Source organism: Megalops cyprinoides, chromosome 13 (assembly GCF_013368585.1).
Source record: "Megalops cyprinoides isolate fMegCyp1 chromosome 13, fMegCyp1.pri, whole genome shotgun sequence".
Taxonomy (NCBI): Eukaryota; Metazoa; Chordata; class Actinopteri; order Elopiformes; family Megalopidae; genus Megalops; species Megalops cyprinoides.
The window spans coordinates 14,085,189-14,106,488 of NC_050595.1; the positions used below are offsets into that span (position 1 = coordinate 14,085,189).

General features: G+C 42.6%; 1 protein-coding gene across 38 annotated transcripts in view; it reads right to left on the minus strand.

Moving 5' to 3' along the window:
• Positions 1-21,300, minus strand: part of madd (MAP-kinase activating death domain) — a 66,846-nt gene that overhangs the window by 41,353 nt on the left and 4,193 nt on the right. For all 38 annotated transcript variants that reach the window (XM_036543240.1, XM_036543258.1, XM_036543257.1 and 35 more), the window contains exons 2-4: positions 9,286-9,516; positions 8,468-9,100; positions 956-1,259 (exon numbers count right to left, since the gene is read on the minus strand). In XM_036543240.1, the coding sequence (XP_036399133.1) occupies positions 956-1,259; positions 8,468-9,100; positions 9,286-9,344 (996 nt within the window). In that variant the 5' untranslated portion in view covers positions 9,345-9,516. The remainder of the gene's footprint in view (positions 1-955; positions 1,260-8,467; positions 9,101-9,285; positions 9,517-21,300) is intronic.

A 21,300-nucleotide genomic window follows, 5' to 3' on the forward strand; every position in this document is an offset into this window, starting at 1 on the left:
CTGTACACATTCCTGCAGTGCCAACACTGGCGCACAGTCTTCAGCTTCTGGATAAAATTCATAACCATGTTCAACGTTTCTGCTAATTCACAGACAGAAATTACACAGAGTGGTAAAGAGCTCTAACTCTGAGCAAAGCCAAACTGATACTTCTAGCCAAGTCGCACTGAATGTCTGTGCCAAGGAGATAAGCTCTTTCAACACTTATGCACATGCTAAAACAGAGTATGTGTGCAGAATGGTGGTTGAATTACATTCACAGTTAATTGAGGTCCCCTGTTTCTGACGCAGTTTCTGCATTTCACCACAGGGTGTCTCAGTTTTTACTGATAGATGTGAACTGATCCCCAGAGCGGCTCTTTCCCATGTCTCCTCTGGCTCTGGAGGTCAGCAGCCATAGATACAAAGAGGAGTACAGAATCTTTCAGGAGCATGTACGTGTGTGTACGAGAAGGAGCATGTGTGTTTGTGTGTGGCTGCTTGTACATGTAAGACAGAGAGAAAGAGAGGGAGAGTCTCAGACACTGTGCTGTGTGTGAGACAGACAGCTACCATAAAGAGTGTGTGTTCACGTGTGTATAGTGGAGGCACACTTTATGGTTAATGATGGTCAAAATGTGTCTGCTGAGACACATCCAGGTATGACTACCACCATTTCAGGGAAACACTCCAGGGAAACAGGTATTGAGCTTTGTGCCTGATCAGAACACAGACAACTTTTCACAACAGAAGCGGACAATACACTGTATTGTCCATTGTCACCGCGGTGGAACAAATTGACCCACTTTGCTGGCGGGGAGTTTGGGCAAGTGCTGGATGGATTTCAGTAAGAACTTGTGTAAAGCAAGCCGAGGGGTCAGAGTCCAAGGGTGGAGATTAAGAGCCTTGGATAAAACAGGCTAAGGGGTGCTGGGGGGGGAGGGGGGGAGGGCGGTCTCTGGTGGGCAAGCCCTACCTTGTGCTCCAGCAGGATGCAGCTGAGCACTTGCAAGCAGGCGTCCACGCCCAGCAGCTCCAGGGGGAGGTGCAGGGGGAAGTCCACCATGGAGAAGCGGGAGGAGTCGGGCAGGGCGAAGGTGAGGGCGGGCTGCATCTCGCGGGGCAGCACCTCCACGTCCACCCGCTTGAGCCCGGCCACAGGCACGGGTGAGCGCAGCAGCCGGTACACCCAGGACTCGATCTCCCGCAGGTCCTGGAGGAGCACACTCCCCTTCTCCTCCACCGAGAGAGCGCCGGTGAACACCCTCCACATCGTGTCCCTGTAACACAGCACGCAACAAAGCAGTGTTTCAATATGTATCAGTATTTGGGGGTTCGCAAGGTCAACAGCAGCCTTCGTTTCATTTCTTAAAGTTCACGGCATCATTTTGACTTTCGGTTTATATTTAGACACACCACACAGGGCCAGATTTTGCATTGACAGCATTTAATGACTAATCATTGGGGGAAGTGCTGTAAGGAAGCTTAATTAGCATGGCTGAGCAACACATGTGTTCTTGCACGCTCTAATTTCCTCATATGGGCATCGACTGCAGAGTGACGCCTACGGATGAGGCAGCCATATCGAAGGAGCAGCTGGTGAGGGGCGTGACTGGGAGTGTGGGACATCTGTAAAGGAAGGCATGGGGGTGTCACTGGGGTGAATACAGATGCCCTCTCCACACCACTTCCAAGAGCAGAGAGGAACACGGATCTGGGATCAAGTCAAATCTGACAGGCGTGAGTAAAGGAAGTGTGTACTACAAAGGAGAAGTAGGAATCACTCATAGCTTAATAACACACTAGCTGCTCAGCTCTTGTTCTGAAAGGTTTTACTCAAGGTTTTCCAGCTCTCAGTCAACTACTAGCACTCAGCTGGGGAGAAAAGCTACATTGGTACAATCTAGATAAGAACAATGTGATTGAGGAGGTTAAGTACGTGGCTAAAACAGTCTCTCCAGGGCGAGTGTTAGAGTGGCCCTACCATAGGACTGCCAGGGTCGTTTATGGCTTCTTGCGAAAGAGTACCATAAAATACAGAGAATCACTCCATGAGGAACCACATTGTATCTCTTGTCCATACAAAATGAGGACATGAAATTAAACTGGGAAAAGAACAGAGTGGATACAGTAGGACAGCTGATATGTCTGCAGGGGAGGTGCCCTGATCCAAAAGTAAAATGTTTGATCCCCATCAACTGAACTTCTCTCTGTTCAGTTACTGCATGCAGTCTTTTCACATCGCCATAGCAACCACGGTGGGATGGTTGTGCGATACAACATGTTCGAACACACTGTTAGACCTTGCCATCTGTTTTTTTTTTTTTTTCCTGGAAAATGCCTTTGGATCGGACTAAATTCCTCGAGGGAAAAAACTGGCCCACCAGCCTTTTGCTGCTCTCCTTAACATCAGGAATCAGGGGAAACCATCAAATCATCTTTGGGTTTACATACATCTATTAAAACACTTCAAGTCCGACACTGCTGTTACGCTTCAAAAAAAACAGTCAATTCAAAGATGTTTCATCACTAAAAAGAAAACTTAAAAATATGCACCTTTTAAAAGCCATATAAGGTACAATTCGACATAAGGGAGAGGAGTGGCAATGCAAACTATGACTGCCACAACAATATAGAGGGGTACGGTTTTGAAGAGCTCAGCTTCTCACCCATTCTGCATAATGTCACACAATTAGCAGGCCGCACTAATCTCCTCACTACCACAATCCCCAGACACTCAGGCCACAATGCAGCCCTGCCCACCTGCACAGTTCCCTCCATCTGTCCAGCATTAGCCATCTGATGTATTGATCACCAGTTCAATAGACTCTGAGCCCGCAGCCCGCATCTTAACGGCTGCTGCTGGTGAAGCCTGTCACTCTTGTGCATCTGCCCTGATTAACAAAACAAATAGCCATTCTATGGAAGAAGTAGTCTGGCCCTGCTGTGAGTGATCTCACATCCCTGGGTAGTCAGTGTTCGCAATCTGCCACAAAACCTGCTTCAGCCTGCTGTTTAACAGCATTATGTAATGCCTCTCCGCTGCTGCCAGATTTAAAATGTCAGAAAGCTGCGAGGCAGTTATTTAACGGAGGGTGCGTGTTTATACTGCTGCCCTCTGGTCCGAGCGCTCTGCTGTGCGGCCGTGTCGTGGACTTCGGGGCTGTCCTTGAACTGACAAATGGTGATACTGTCGGGAATGAGGAAAGACAGTGATACAGAAATCCATGACTTAGTGCCTCAGGATTAAATATGGCATTGCGGGCTTACAGTGGCAGAAACCAGACCTGAAAAAATAGAGCTGTCAATAAAATGAAATTCAGTTGCATTTATATCCCCAGCACTTGATACGACATTGAACATCTACCTCCAGGAAAGGAGTCTTGTCATTCTATCTAAATTATCTGTAATGTAGGCAGATTCAATCCATCCACATCCCATTCATCCCCATTTCTGAGATATGAATTGATTCTATCAAGACATATTTTTAGGTTCTTTCACATTTTTCAGTAATTTTTTTATTGAAACATTTGATTAAACTTGTTAAGTAGAGTTAAGAATGAACAGTTATATTTAACTTGGAGCCTTAGGACACATTCTGGTTTAAATGAATGATTTCAACCATATTTTTTGCTCCACGGAGGCTGGATTGAAACCAACACCTGTCATGGAGCCGAAAACTATTCTGGCTCATTGTTTCAGTAATGTTTAGACTACGGCACCTTATCTTACAGCACCTGCCACTGGATTGCCTTCAGCACATCACAGGAACCAATGCCTCAGTAAATGTGAAAAGAAACTGGTCCCATGATCCCCTACAGTGAGGATTGAGATTACTATCTTCATTAGCCTGGAGACTGCAGTCAGCTCCTGTTGAGTCACATCCCCAGGCCCGGTGCTGACACTCCAGGGTCTTTCCCTGTGAACTGTTTATCCCCCTAATGATGGAACATGAAGCCTTAAATGTCACTTTTGACTGTTCACTGAAATATATCACTGGCCTACCTCACAGTCAGTTAAAATCGATATTTACTGGGATGGGGAAATTATTTCATGTTTCCTATGAAAGGTTTATTTATTATAAAAAATGAACCCTACACACACACTAATTTAACAGCCCCCACAACTTTTCAATGTTTTATCTTTTTACACTTTCCCTGTACTTTACCATCTCACAGAAATACCCTTAGAGCCTTTCAAGCTGAGCAGAGACACTGCAGACTTGAGCATCCTCCAGGCAGTTACATAACCAGCTGCTTCCAGCTGGGTCACAGAAGCATAACAACTCTCTGCGCCGCTGTCTATTTAACTCCATGGACGTTCCACATCCTGCAAAATCTGCTGTATAACCTGCACTCGTGAATGTAAGCTGCTTCCATCTTATCTGACTCCAGTGAGTCAGGAAAATCTTATGTGCGAAACTGCACACAAACATGACAGCTACTCTCAGCTGACAGCATGCCTAACATTGCAATAATATAGCACAACATCTCCAATACATTCAGCTTGCATAAGATTCTTAAAGAGGTTGCACCTAAAAATACTAAGCCTAGAAAATCTGACACTGTATGAAAATATGGAGCAGATTGGTGGGGGGAGCTGCAATCCAGTCTGTTTCTATGCCTACTGCACAATGGCTGGCATGATTTGCATCTCCATCGGCCTTCATCTGTTAGTCATGAGAGTGCGTGCATCCCTGGGAGAGTGTGTGTGCGTGTTTGTGTCTCAGTGTGTGCATGAGTATCTTTGTGTTACTCTGTGTGTGTGTGTGTGTGTGTGTGAGAGTGTGTGTGTATCTGTGCGCATGCCTGTGACTGCGAAGTGAGATTCTATCTGTGTTTGCGTGTGACAGCGTGTGAGAGAGAGTGTGTGTGTGTGAGCGTGTGTGTCTGTGACTGTCTGAGTGAGGCTGTATCTGTGTTCGCGAGTGTGATTTAATGTGCTTTGCCGTTTCCGCATCAGCGGGCTGCAGCAACTGCATCTGACAGGGGTATGACGAGGCACTTTCGCCGCTAACTGCAAGACTCATGTTAGAATAAGCCACAACAAGGGAGGATGCAAGGTTACACTGACTCTCATTTATCTGTACGCCACTCTAGTTTAATTTACAGGGGTCTTTTGTAGCCGTTCCTGGATACATGAATTTAAAGCAAATTGTGGTCGATGCGAAAGTATGTTAGCGAGGGTTGGCTTCTCAGTATAAAAAATATCCTGCTAAGATCAACTAACTTCTTCATGAACTGCCCTATATGTGGTATTCTAAACTCACAAGTAACTGGTCTATATTTAGCTTTCTGTCTCACCAGGAACTCTGCTTGCAGTATCATACTGAACAAAGAGCAGTGCGCACATTAACAGGGATTTAAAGCCAGATGCTAAGCAGTCTGTAGGACACTTGAGTTTGTGCCTGGTTAGCAACAGCACTTCTAATCATAGACTTGACATCACTTCACTAAAGCCCTTGGATCACTGCAAGATCGTCTCCCTCCTCATAGTTCAAATATACATATTATCTCCATCATACCAACTTGAGGAATCAATTTCGGTCAGTTCTGAGTCTATGTCAGGCTGACCAGTTATTGATGAACACATTTATCTTGCTAAGATGATTTGCAATTGTCACAAAACACCTTCAAGCGTTCAACAATGGCATTCCACTGGTGGTCTGTGATGCTGATGGTCTACTCTTTTACTCTGGTCATGAAAGACCACTGTGTGCACTCATTCACAGAATTAAAGCACTCACTTTAAATAAGATTAGAAATACTCAGAAATCACAAGAAAAGGAGCTCATAACCCAAGGAACACTTAAAACGATTAAGTACATTACATAAGAAATATGCTGTATGTTACTGATGTATCAACTATTCGGTCATTTTTATTAGAACTAGAAATTTACAATGTGACCAAATCATCTAGAAAAAAAAAATCTTTTATATGACACAACACAGTGGACCTCCTAACCCATTCGTTAAATTTCAGATCAACTTCACTGTCCTCCCATCAGACATGCATTCAAAAAAGCCACTCATAGCCCATGAAGGTAATGCATCTCTTTTGTAATTTTCATGGCATGCTCTAGAAAGGAAATAGAACCACCCATGCGTGGCAGGATAGATATTATTTCATCTTAAATTGAAGCCAGTGTCCAGCTGGTTCAATATCACTGATTTGTGCATTCATACACATGTCTGCTTATACAGCGAAAACTGCTGACACCAGCACTGCTTATGTGAGGAAGGTAGTCCAGAATATTTGATCCGGAATATTATGCAACATCCAGATTATGGCCTCTGCATCTGTCTTCCTCAGTTTAAAATGACAGCAGTTAATCTTTCCATGGTTTCTTTAATACAGAAAACACCAATTCTCAATAAAATCAGCTGCAGTTCTTATAAGGAAGAATGAATCTCTAGTACTGGAGTACATGTTCCAGTTCCCTTGTCTGACATTATAGGGCTTTATCTGTAGTAAAAGGACTTGCACTATATGGCAATCATGTACTGTGTGACACTCAGCTACATGTGATATTTGCCTACAGACAGAAGTGACATGGCTTCCACTCCATGTGAACGACAGGGCGAGGTCTGGAAATGGTTGCCGCAGTACGATGCCACACCCTGTTTAAATCTGCCTCCTCCAGGAGTGCGCATCTGTAAAGCCGAGAAGCCCGGTCCCCTGTGGGGCGGGTTTCTGACAGCAGGCAAGGAAGAGGCTGATGAAATACACCGCTAACCACGGCACGGCAGAGGAAATGAGGCCACCTTGGCACAGGCAATGAGGTGCGAAATCATCGCCTCTTGATTAAAGCAGCACCATAAATACAGCTCTGATAGGAGAACTTAGTCCGGGAATGAAATTCTGAGAGGCTGAAATAGGGTGTAGGCATAGCCATCCACTAGCACGTCCCTCTAAAGAGTCCATAAACACAAAAATCAGTGTCAAACAGTACTACTTTTCTGTTCTTTCTAGGTCAGGCATAGAAAATTCTCATTGAGTAGTACCAAGAAGCAGGTAATAAGGGAAAATGGTATTCTTCATATTATTACTCCTGAGAAAAAAATAACTAAACATTATTTGTATAGATAAGCATTATTGGTTTTGTCACAATTGAGCAGGGGCATTATCCAGGGTGATTAAAATGCAGGATTTGGCATTAAGAAGTCAACAACATTTTACCCAACCTAATTTAAATAAATTTACATAATGCATGTTAAAATAATAATGCGTTAAATGTGCAACTGAACAAAATAGGTGGCTGGCGAACACAATCTGCATGAGAAAAATAATGGATTATTAAAAAAAACACCGGATTAATTAATTAAACATACAAGAACGAAGAGAACTAAAAGAGTAGTGGAACTGCACAGTTAATGGCAAGCGGGGTGTCTCTTCAGCAGATCAGCAGACTTCATGTTGGCGGGAAGTCAATTCCACCACAGGTGCAAGATAAAAGAGAATTCAATACAGCCACTTCACCATGAAGATACAGAAGCATTTAATCTACAAGTAGATTTTGTAGTAAGTAAGCAAGTAATAAATCTACGAAGCCAAAGGGCAATGTATGAGAAAGCACATATATATTTTAGTTGAATAGGAGCAGACTGGTAAACACAGTGATAAGTAAGAACAAGGATATTTAAGTCAATTTTAGCACTGATACAAAGCCAATGTAAGGAAGAAATCAAGTAGCACAAGAGAAGGGGTGTGAGATAAAGACAACAAATAATCAGAATAATATCAGAACATATCAGGAGAGATCAGATTTGGAAATGGTAAAATGGTAAGAATGCATTCAGAAGGACATTCATGTGCAAACCTCGGAATCATAGCATGTAATCTCCTTCAGGATTGCAAAATAGACTATCAATGGTTTGATAGCTTGCACATAAGCACACACCTCACATATTATGACAGGAACTAAACTCAGGCCACTCACATTTGTTGCATACAGAAGGTAATTACCCCTAACAAAAGACAAGGTGCTGAACAAAGGCACACAACTCACATGTAGACAACAGACTCTGGGCAGGTATAGCCACAGGGCACTCACCTTAGGCACAGACATGAAACTCCACCCCAAGTATAAACCTGCATCACTCACCTCATTTAACCTCTTTGCCTGTGACTTGCTATGTAGCATGTGTTTTACGTTACATGGTTCATTATGTTTCATAGTTTCATAGTTTTCCCCACCGCATTTGCTACACTTTGTAACGTTAAATCACTGTCCCCTCAAAGCTAACCTTAGATAGAACCTTATATAATTAGATAGAATTTTTCCAATCTAGTGTTCTAATCACACTGGTTTGACTGTACGCACGAAAGGGCTAATCACACCGGTTTGACCGTACGCATGAAAGGGTTAATCACACCGGTGTGACCGTACGTGCGGAGGGGTTAAAGAGACGGGGCACAAACAGGGGCAAAAACACAAGTCTTCCCCACAGGACGCTGCACGGTGGCAGCTGCGCAATGTGTCACTCACCTCTGAACGCCCTTGGGGATGCCGGCCTTCTGAGTGAGCCTCTCGCTGCAGCAGTCCACCAGCCTCTTGAGGATGTAGAGGCACTCCCGGAAGGTGGAGAAGAACGGGTAGTGGCTGAGGATGCAGAGGGAGGTCAGGGTGCTGTTGCGGTTCCTCGGGGCCAGCTTGGCGCTCCTCTTGGCCCGCGGGGACTTGCCCGCCTCGTGGGCCGGGTCGACGCCGGGGGGCGCCAGGGACGAGCCGCTCCCCGAGCTGTCGCCGCCGGCGTCCTCGGGTGCCGCGGACGTCACGGCGGCGCTGTGCTCCGGCGCGTGGGCCGGGGAGGGGGCGGGCGCGGCTTTGGGCGGCCGCTCGGACTTGCCGGCCCGCTCGCCCTTGCCGAAGCGCCGCTGGAAGGAGCGGTAGAAGTTGACGCAGATGCCGTAGCGCGTGACGCCCGAGTCCTTGTCGGTGAGCGTGAAGACGAAGGAGGTGTCGTCGCGCAGGCTCATGCGTTTCTGCCGCGCGCTCAGGCAGCCCTCCGGCTGGCAGAAGAACACCACATCCGGCGGCAGCGGGAAGTCGTGGTGGTCCTCCAGGGGGTAACGCCGCAGCAGCTGGGGCGTCTGGGCCACGCTGTCGCTGCTTGGCTGCCTGGGGGCGGAGGACCAAGGACACATGCTTTATCAAACACAAAAACAAGTTTCATATTTTAAAGGTATGACAGGCTAGACCTACACGTAAGAGTTTAGAAAACATTACTGACAGATCAACAACAGGCTTACTGAAAAGCTGGCATACTGGAATTCAAAAATGCTGCAAACCTGGATAACACTTACCTGGCTCCGACTACCACCAGGTAGTCCAGTAAGCGGGGGCACGGTTTCTTTTTCTCCATTTTTGAAAGAAGCCCTCCTCTATGTCATTGCCGCCTGGGAGAAATATCAGTTTGTTGGCCAGGCACTGCCCAAGATGAAGGTGGCAGACCTAGGACTGGCAGGAACAATGGAGTATAACTGGAGTCATCAGGAGGCAGTGAAGAGCTCACCGTCGCGGAAAGGAACTACAATCTGAAAGACAAGAAACAGAACAGAAAGAGAGGCAGTATGTCAATCATCCTTTAAATGACAAGAAATGACATTATAAAAACATTTCCATAGCTAAATAAGCATTACATAGTATAATTTAATAAATGCAGAAGCACTTAAATCTGCATAAAATCACTGCCGTGACTGGAAAGCTTCTCGCTATGCAGTATCTATCTATTTAGGAGATAATGTGACCAATCGTAATAGAAAGGCATCAATTGGAAATTGAAATGCGCAATCTTTCACAATCACCATTTTATCAGAGATTCAAGAATTTCATAATCATTCACCCACTTGCTGCCTTGTCCCACCTGTCTGCCCTGCCATCCATCTCAGCATGAACACCTCTTTTTTCCAAGACGCTGACTCAAGTAGAGTAACCTGACAGGATTCTCTGCTGTGCCTTCCTGCCTGCTGCAGTGGGGGTGGTCAGAGGGAACTTTTTGCAGTTCCTTTAAAAGCAGCTTAGCTGCAGGGCCCAGGAAGGTGCAAGCCAAGAGTCTAGCCACTCCCTCGGCGCGCACTCACGGCGGCACGGGGGGGAGGGGGGGGCTCCTGTCTCACGTGTATTGGCAGGCCTCTCGGCAGGCTAATGAAGGAATGCCCCTGAGCCCCTGAGACTAACGGGATTGGGCCCAGAGCAGCACTTGCCCTCAGGAGCTCAGGAGTGGGGGACCTCCCGACGCGCATCCCCTCAGCCGGGAGGAACGGCGCACACGCTCTCTCACGCGTGCATTCACTCTGACGTCTGTGCGTCTCCTCTCTCAGCGGCGCTACACATGAGGACAAGCCACAGACAGGCAGGCTGTGAGGCATGCGAAAGCACAGCTCACACAGGTACATAATGATTTCAGCATAAAAGGCTTGCATTAATTCAGAACAAAGTGTTCTCATTTTGAAAGTCTGATGTTTGCAAGTGCTTTTCTTGAGGTGAGCCTGCAGGTGCCTCAAACAACGCACGTTCTTCGGTAGGACTGAAAAGGTTGAGAAGGACCGACTCGCATGCCACGCGATGAACGCCAAATGGTGCATCCCTGCTGAGTGCGGTTTCTTGGGGAGAACGCAGCAGAGGGGCTGGGTTTAATTCTACATGCAGAGGGGAGAGGAGGGCAGGGGGGCATGCCCCCGGAGGCTCAGCTGACCTCCGGTCATCTGCGGCCTGTCTCCAAGACTTCGGTTGCACGGGCAGTCTGGACAGTAATCAGCTCTGAATCACAGTTCAGCCGCCTGGGCTCGGAGGGCAGGGCCAGTACTTTCCCACAGCGGATAAAGACGTGTTATTCACTCGAAAACAACGGGGCCGAGGGACGGCAGTAAAAGGACGTGGTGTAACAACAATATAAAGCCGCTTTGGGCAACTGCAACTTAAACCAGATCGGCTGTGTACTGGTGAGGATTGTCTTTACCCAGGGCAAATTCTGTAGCAAATTCTTAAGCGGAACGGGCAACGCTAATATTCCAGACTGAAAAATTCCCATTGTACCCATCAAAGGGGGTTATCCACACAATGCAGGGCACAGAGTACTTGCACTTGCATTTTGGCTAATATCTTCTGGTGATTACATAAATAGCATCGCATTATTCAAAATATAGGTCTCTCTGAGATGCTTTAACTTCAGACTTTAGAATGGGATGAGATCTACCTCAGTACCATTGGCTCTCTCACTCACACATACATTTGTATGATTAAAATAGGCTTATAGGCCTATGTAGCTAGCACTATGTCACATGTATTGCTTTGCAACAACCTCAATGCTGTTATGCACTGATTCCTTAGACAATTTACAACATTATAACATGATGATCAGGTAAAATGAGAAATAAAACGACAAGTCTAACCATAGTGATTAAAAGTCAAATAAAAATATAGACAGGGACTTTAATGTTTCGTCTGGAACATTTTGAAATTGCCTTCTGTCACTAAAGGTTAGCTATAATAATTCTTTCATCAGTGTCAACTTCGAAACCATAAAACATCACATACTGGTTCTAACATTTTTACTGTTGATTTTAGAGAGGGAAAGGAGTTCAAGAGAGAACCAAAAACTGTAATAGCTGGCCAGAACACATCACTTTGATGCACCAAATGAAGCATTTAGTAGATTCAGCCTTGCTACAGACATCTGACATAACACTCCGCAAATTTAATTGAGACACGCTCTGCCCGCTGCCCATGGCTCTAAAAGGCCCCTTCATTAAGATGTTTAGAGAATTTCTGATTCAACAGCAGACGCCAAACAGGCACAATCCAATTCTGGCCAGGTTCCACCGCCCCCAAATCCCAACAAACCTCCTACACAGCGATCCGTCCATCAGGAGCAGCACCCCGAGGACTCCTGCAGCACCTGTGCCAATTCGATATCACCTGATGACTGAAGGAAAATTAGTGCACCGCTGGCGAAGGCACAAGGCCAGAGCGCAGACTGTCATCTTTGGTTAGGTGTTGCATCATTTCCCTAGATACTCACATAATCTTCACATCTACTTTTCTGGCCGTGCCGAGCACTGGAAGACGACAGAAAAAAAATGGAGAGGACTGCGGCGTAAAATGAAGGTTGCATAACCTTACGAGCGATCTCTCAGTGTTAACACGTAGGGAAGAGATGCAGGTCATTTCGCTGGTTTGTTGTTGAGGATAAAATCCTTGAGCTACAGTAACAGTGTCACAGCACCCGAGCCCTTGTCTTGCCTAATCACATCAAAAGTGTTCTCTGTACGCAGCAGAAAAGATGGCATATCTACGCTCTCAGACATGTGTGTCTGCATGAAGGTCATAAACCTAAACTTCAGTAATAAACAGCAAATGAATTACCTGACAGGTCACCCTTCCGAAACACTACCTGGCAGTGAGACTGCTGTAAGAAGCAGGGGTTTTGTTCAGCGACACTTCCAAATTCAATTTTGACCAAGGCAGCAGTTTTTGTGTACGTGGCCAAAATAAATAACAAATTGACATGCTGAGAACAAACGGATGACGAATCGATCGCACTGCACAGCGCATCTCATCCACCGAGGTCACCGCTCGTCTCCCAGTGACATCCCCAACCTAGAAATGCTCCAGATCACAGACCCACATGAAGGGCAACAACAGGGATTCAGTACACACTACAGAAACATGTTGGTCAGGTTCACTATCCATGTCAGTGGCTGGCACTTTAAAGCTAGACTGGACTGGACCAAACAGACATTGGAATGCAGAAACACTGAGTTGTAATGTGGAGATGTTGGGCATATACGTTTTTTTCTTTTAGGACTGATTGCGTAGTAATTCAATTCTGTTGTAAATAAAACCATAAAAAATACCACATTTCTACCTCTTTGAGTATTCATTACCTTAGATCATTAGTCTAGAACTACCAGTCTGTGGTAGTATTACAATAGATTAAAAAGAAAACAGTAAGATGTTGAAACCATTGATTTTCTCTGCATTCTGATGGAGGCATATCTGCCAGCTTGGTTATGGACTGAAAACAGCAAATTTAAATTCGACATTCTCCTCTGGCGAATGATTGATGTAAAGGAAAAATGTTGTTTAACAGATGCACAATATTTTCAGTTGCTTTAATTTTAGTCTCTAAACATTTTTTGCTTTGCATTTCTTTTCCAATCTTTCTAAACTGCCTGCTAATTTGAGCTATAGGTTATGATTATCTTTACCATTAGCAGCACCACAAACAAACTACTACAATTTCAGACTGACAGTCAAATCCCAGCACAGTGTAAGTGCCTTAACATTGCCTGCATACAACTGAGACGCAGAAAGGAAAACAAGTGGAAAAAAAATATTGTTCAAATCTATGCATATCTCAAAGGAGTTGTGCACAGACCAAACATTGCCACATTTCACTGAAGAGCTGTCAAATCTCAACTTAATCAGCTTTGCATCTGCAAGCAAGAGGAATAGAAACATGACTACAATTATCCCTGACAGCCATGCAGAAGGACGTACAAGTGAGCCTAAAGCACTGCCTTCACAGGCCTGCAGAGCATATAATTACACTCATCTTGGTCTCATTCTATAAGGACTCATGTGGCCCTGTCAAGATCCAAGGCTCATTATAGCCTCTGCATGCACAGGTGAATGCCCTTGAGGAAGATGGCACTGGAAAAAATGTTAAAGTAACAAACAGGATTACTTTTTTACAATCTTAACTTTATCACTTCAGTATAAATCCATATAATAATCCATATTTAAACAAATCTTCAAACAAGCAAGCATTTAAGGTAGGGCTATTCAACCAGCAGCCAGATGAAGCCCACTTGTGACTTCCTGTTGGGGGAAACACCAAAACTCAGAAAAACTGTATTAATATGTATAACCCCATGTTGGCCTCAAGATCTGGTTTGTGATCCATTATCCATCAATTGTCCATTATTGTTTCCTTACACTCTAATAACTCCTGAATGAATATATTTTGCCTTTCAAAATATAATTTTAATGTTGAGCGTCTAACAGATTATTTCCATATTCTAAACACTTAGCCTGAACTGCAATAACAACCCCCCATAACTGACATTTCAAAAACCACATTACTTGACATGATTCATTTATAATCTTACTAGACTAGCCAACCAACCAACAAGCATAATCTGTCCCTTTGCAATCTCCATAATTCTGAGAAGCAAAGATTTTGGGACAGAAATGCCAGAAGGAACTGCCAAAGAGCATGACTGTTCGTGGCACTTAATTTGTTAAGAAGATGGGAGAAAACACAGGAAGCAAATCTGTGCTGCTGAATAGCACACGTGTAGTGTTAAAATGTAAAAATTACATTTATTTTTTTATACATTCATTAAGATGTAGGTTATATCTGATTTTAACATGATATAATCTCAAAAGAAAACCACAGAAAACCAGGTTTTCCTGCAGAAGACTCAGTTAGTACTACAACAGGAGATGCAAATGGTCAAACTCATTTCCCTACAACAGCAGTGTATATTAAAGACTCCCCTGTTTTTCTATCATCAAAATAGCATTAGAGAGAATGCATGACATTGTGACAGCCCTTCCACATGTAGTCCATGTTAACTACCATACTGGCCCTGGTAAAAGACACTCCTGATTATAGCAGAACCCCTCTTTTCAAAGATAATTTTTGAAAATGACAAAAATGCACACTGCTACACTCTTACAGGAACCAATGATTGTGTACTTATCAGTGAGAACTGAAAGAGCATTCAACATTTTAACATTTACATTTAGTCATTTAGCAGATGTTCTTACCCAGAGAAACGCACAAACAGTTCTCTGTTTGGTTTTCCTCATTTTATTTATAAAAAGACACTCTTTCCATGTAGGGTTATTAAGTCTCCTTGGATGTACCTCTTTTAATTAACGGCCCTGTAAAATGTGCACAGCTTGAGAAGTTTAACTGATTTCATGATGAAGATGCAGTCAGTCACATGTGTGAGATGAGGCAGCTGCAAGAGTCCATCAGTAGATCTCAGTGGCTCTATAGGACTGTGAAGGTCTGCTTTGTGCTGTATGCTCCTCATGAACTCTTGACCCTCCCCTGACACTACATCCTTGCCCCTTCCTCAGCATATACCAGACTGGAAAAGATAAACTGCCACAATCACTGTAAGGTGCACTGCACATCCTGGATGTGGAGGTCACACTGAAAACAAACCAGGAAGAGGTGGGCAGTGTGATTTGTCTTGCTGCTGTGTAGTACACATCTCCCGTGAGGTAGAGCATGGCCTTGGGAAACTGGGGAGAGTGACGTCCTCAATCACACTGTGTCACATGACCCCTCTGCCATCTCCCCCCCACCACCATCCACCCCGAGGTAATCTGATTCAGCTCAGTCGCCATAGCAACCCAATCTGCTTTCTTCTCAGCCCCAGCAGAGACGGCTATTTTTATCAGAATGCCACTGACCCAAACACAAGCAGGGAAGGAGAGGGGGTAAAAAGCCTTTGTTGATGTTGTCCATACAAATCCCAATAATACAGCAAGTAAACAGAGACTTGCCAGGTTTCAGCAGCCCCCAGCGGTGGCTGAGGCAAATTCCACCAAACCCCAACATTTATTATACAGATGAAGATGTGGAGAAATGAATATATGCCCCATCTTGCGTCTCACTGCACGATGTCATGCTGGAGAGACCACCTTAGATTAGCCCATTAAAAGCAAAGGGACCTGAATTCAAACCTGGACAACAACATTCTCCAACTTCCAACTCCTGGCCCCTGAGGACACTAACAGTGACCCTATACCCTTTCACACCACTCTATTGCAGACTCACTGTCACTAACATGTGACATAACGACTAGTACATAAGTAGTAATTCAGCCTATCTTGTCCCACGCATTCCCAGATGTTTATCTTGAGCACATTTGTAAAGGGTCAGGATTTTTTCCCAATTTTGTCTCATTTTTTTATGCGCACTGTAAAGTGTCCTGTGTCAATGTGATTTTAAAGGGTCAAATACCAAATAAAGGTTGACTGATTGTCCAATTATGCACGCTGCAATTATGCATTCTGTACATAACTACTAAATATTTGGAGAAAACAGCACATGAGTGCTGCATGTAACTCATATGAGGAGAAAAGGAGAGTAGGTTGGAGAGTTGGAGGGTAAGAAAGAAAAGGAGTTGTACAGAAAATACTACTCTGTTATATTCTGTTCTGTTCTAGGCATCAGTGTTCATATTAGCATGCATCTTTATTTAAGAAACATAAACTGTCGTCATACTATTGTTATCACAGATACTTGTACTACACTGGTAATTTTTTGAGATGTTTCATCTGGATAATAACGACTATGGATGATTGACCAGAAAAAGCAATGACAACCAGCATGCTAATAAATTACCGATAAGCAATAAATTGCAACATATAACCTAGTGTTCCAGGGGCTTCAGAATGCTATGCATATAAACATTCTGCTCTTATTCATATTTCTGATTTGAAATTCAGTTCTTCAAATTATATGACTCTTTCCTTGACAATTATAATGAACAACCCTGAAATGCAGGCCGCACTCAAAGTACCCAGCGTGTACTTTGCATTTCATTAAAATTCACTTCGCATATAAATTTGGGGTTGTGCCAGCTTACCAAAATAACACACCCCACCCAGCTTTACATGGAAATATCCATCTTTTGTGTGGGTCTCATTTTAAATGTGAATAATTTAATATTTTTGATGGACATTGCTAGTAGTAATGGTTACTGTTTCAATAAAATGATAAATAATAAGGTTCATAGCTCCCTCTCCGGTTACTCTAGTTCACAAGACAGAGCTAGTAAATGTAAAGCGACAAAAACTGACACTGTTGTGAGTAAAAAGCTGTAAATATTTTCTTTGCATCAAACATTATGATTCTGTTCTGATGCAAAGAAAATATTTACAGCTATTTTCATGCTGTTCCTTAACTTTACTATCTAATTTTGCAAACAAAATGCAATAAATCATCTCAGGAGTGTACACCTCTCCCATTGGCTACCAAGTGTCATCATATGTGAAGTGAGAATAACCTGTAACAATTTTTCAATCTCCCCCTGTCCCCTCCAAGCATATCTAATATATATATATATATATATATATATATTTATATATAATATATATCCATTCTATATATGTTACACATACACACACATTATTACATATACATATTTTTTATCAGATTTTTGATGAAATAGACAGAAAACCTGTATAAAAATATTTCTGTTGAAATCCATTCAGCATTGCTCCTCTGTGCCTCCAGTCTCCAGCAAACACAGCAAGGCAGGTGAAGCCTTTTCTCTCTATTCTTATGCAAAATGCATTAAAGAGTTGGATGAGGTATTAGAGTTACCACAAAAGAATTTTCCATTAGCTAGTTTTAGTGGTTAATAAATATTCTTTATTGTATTTTCCTGTTATAGTAAGGATGCAAAATTTATATATGACTAACAGCCGGGACTGAAAGGACATGTCCTTGAAGTATCAGTCAGCTTTAAAAAATTAGCAGGAAGTTCAGTACCAAAAAACATTTTTGCTTCCCAAAAACATCAAGTGATACAGTGCAATCAGAACAGGACTGCAACAGATTAACAGAACAATCCACTGAATATACAGTGTAATGTTACCTTTTTCTTTAACCTGATTTTTGTGTGACACCAGAACATAACATAGGCTACTATACCAGTACATAACAGTACTTAGTTAACCCAACCTGCTGAATATTGCCACATGTAGGAATACTAATCTACCAACTGTTTACATAAAGTATGTCATTTTAGTTTTCTGCAAGAGGATTCTACCACAGCAGAGATGTTACACAAGATTAACCCTTAAAGTGACAAATAACACCTGGATGTTAAAATGACAGTAATACATAAATTGAAGGCAATTTACAAACACCCACAAAACACAGAAGCAATTTCATTCCTTTATGAATGAACATGGTGTTCAGCACTGTAAACACGCTGTAATTCACTCAGCATACACTAACTTTGCTGTTGTACCCCACCCTGAAAGACAAACTCTCGTTCTGACTCTTTCCTACCCTGCAACTTCTCCTGGGTTCCGCCCCACCTATTGCACCAACAGAAACTCACGACCACAACACACACACACACACGCGTGCGGAGCTGGGAAAGGGCATGGATCCTGGACAAAATGAAACATTTCCAGGTTCTGGTCTTTCACCCTCGTCAGCTGATTTACCTCCCGCCAGGCCCTGTTGGGTCCACTCCCCCAAGGCTTTTAAGTGTTTACACCACATCTGTTTTTAGAAGCTGACCTTGAGCCTCACAACAGTATCACTCCAAACCACTTTCATGACCACATGGTGCCTGTGAACATATATGGCTATCAGGTAAAGTAGGCAGATCCACAAGGGCAAAAAAGACACAGAAATGGTTAGGCCCAGATTCAACCTTAATACCAACTGAATGCTAGAGCACCTTGAACTTTGGAGCCCCTTTGCACAATAGATTTTCATTTATCTCTCTGGGCAATTACTGTTAAAAAACAGTATTTATGTCCATTTTCTGGGCATGTTCATGGAGCAATAAAAAAGATGCTGCTTCACCCATGAATGCGGTGGCCACAAGTGTTCAAACAACATATCAAACTAAAAGCTATGCCTACCTTGAACAGGAGGGTGGGTCAGTTTCATTGGCAGACATAATGCAGGGTTTGAAGTGGGTACGATTTTAAAGGTCTTAAGAAACCGCTCCTACAATCCATTTAGCGTGCATTACTGTGGCAAGTGAATGGTTTGATGATCTCCAATTATGTAACCTCCATTCACGATCAAATACGGACCATGACAAATTTCAAAAAGAAAGCAATTGACCATTTTTCTAACAGGACAAAAATTCTAATATCCTATGAAACAAAGAAAGTTTACATCAACCTTCAAGTCTGTATATCAGTCTTAACACCATAACACCAATCAATGGTTTTAAATGTTTACCCTTAGATTTAGGGCTTTAGACTTTTTTTAAGAGGGAACATCCTTAGGAAAAAATATCTGCATGTAGGACACAGAATTAGGATACTTGAAATATGAGTATGCCCTTCATTACCTATACTTATAAAAATGTGTGCTGGCACTATTAATTCTTTCAAGTTTTAACTTGTACCTAATATCTGAAAAGCTATGCTGTGCCTGCTCCTTTTAAATTTGAGATTCATTTGAGAATGTCATTAGATTGTATAGAGAAAGAATGATATTAATGTATCATGGGGGGTGTCTTCAAAGCTCTGTACTTTATTCATGGAAGTGTCATCATCATAGCTTCTCTATTTGCATTATGAAGAAACCAGGTTGTAGCTCAAGCAAAGTTCAAATTTAATTTAACTTTTAATAATCCACAGACACTGTCTGTGACCACTTCCACTTTTTTCAAACTACTCCTCAAACTCCATTTTTTGTTGAAGACAGACATTTTAAGTTTTCTTCAGTTATTTCTTATTAATGCCCATAGCCTCCCTTTATGTGACCCAAAACTTCATGTAGATTCAAATCACACAAGTGTACTACACAAGGCATGTACAGAGCACAAAATGGAACACTCTACCCACAGGTAGGCTGTATCATGAACAGAGCTGGCACTCAACCAGCCCATGCTCAGTAAACCGTCTGTCCAGCTCTGCTTCAATTTAATAATTCAAGCTGTATAAATAATGGATGGGGCCATCACATAACATCAAATTAAATATTCAAATCCCTCCTTAGACAAAGCTCACAGAACAGCGGCATTTCCAGGAGGGAATGGCAAAAAGCATTTGAGATCAAAGCAACAATTGCCAACTATGATGGAAATCTGAATAAAGAGATTTGGAACTAAAGTGGTAAGACTAGGCTGACTAAAAGCAGATCAACAGGCTACATCATGGTACTGGTTCGTTCAACTGCAAAATGTACTACATTTGTGTTGCCTCATAAAAATGATAAAGTTGTATACATATATGTGAAGCACTCATGAAGATGAGAACAAACCCCAAATTGAAATCAGATCCCTGACTGAAACAGACACAAATGTAGATTAAGGAACTTTTTTGGCCATATGATTTTTTATTATTATTAGAAAACAGACAGGCTGCTCCACCTCTCAACAATGGGTGGAGTCATGGTTGTTGTTGTAATGTGTAAATGAGCTTCCACTCTTAGGACACAGCAGTATGTATAATGCACACTAGTCTAAATGTGGATGCCTACTAAGAACAATAAGGATGGTTCAGCATTCAGCTGAGGCACAGCTAACAGACTGTGACCGCAGAAGTACCACTCTGGTGGTAAAATAATTACCTTCCATTTACATCAACCACTGAGTAAATGGATGTATCACATTAACAAAAGTAATAAGCACAATTAAAATATGTGTTAAAATACGGATCCACTTGCAATTTGAAAGATAAGAATGACGTTTTATGTTTTTGACATTTTTTATGACAAGGTTACAGACTGATCCACTGGTTTATCTCTCAGTGGTGAGTAACATACCGCAGACTGCCTAAGTAATGGATCAATGCAAGGTTTTTTTTTCACGAAATTCTGATTATTACAACTGAATCTACCTAAAATTATACACACACATCTGAAATTCATTACAACAAGTCAAAACTATTCAAATGAAACTGCAGCTCATTTAATTCCATAGCTACTTCTAAATACTGAAAAAAAAGAAAAAAACTCACACAGTGGACTTTTTCCCCTCCCTAACTAGGGCATTTAATCCAAAGTCAAAGAATAAGAAGAAAACATCAAACAGGCTCTACCCACATGGATTTACCCAGTGTCTGCATTTCATCAGAGTGCTTCAGTTTTTGATACTTCAATAGAATGTCACATGCTAGCTAGTGTTAACAGCCTACTCATTTCTTGGCGTTGAGGATAATTCTGGCTTCATCATCTGAAAACTCATTACCTTACTCCCTCTCCTGTGCATTTTGTGTATTGATGCTTGTAATATAAAAATATATTCCACACTTTTTATATAAAATATGAATTATTAAATCATTAAACATCACTCTCTGCTACCTGCTTAGCTTTAGTGAATTCTTAACAGACCTTGTATTTTGCAGAATTTTTATATATATAATTTTTATATATATAAATCAAATGCTCAACACACGTGCAGCTACCAAATTAGAAACCTGCATTACCTTAAGGATAATGTCTCCACATAACCTCAGTTCCCCTGTCTGCACAAAAAATGTCTGATGGACCCATTTCATTCTCTCTATACTATACCATGTCATACTGGCATTTGTTTCTTGTTAGAACATATACTACGCATTTCAACATGTTTAGTATGACTTGGAAC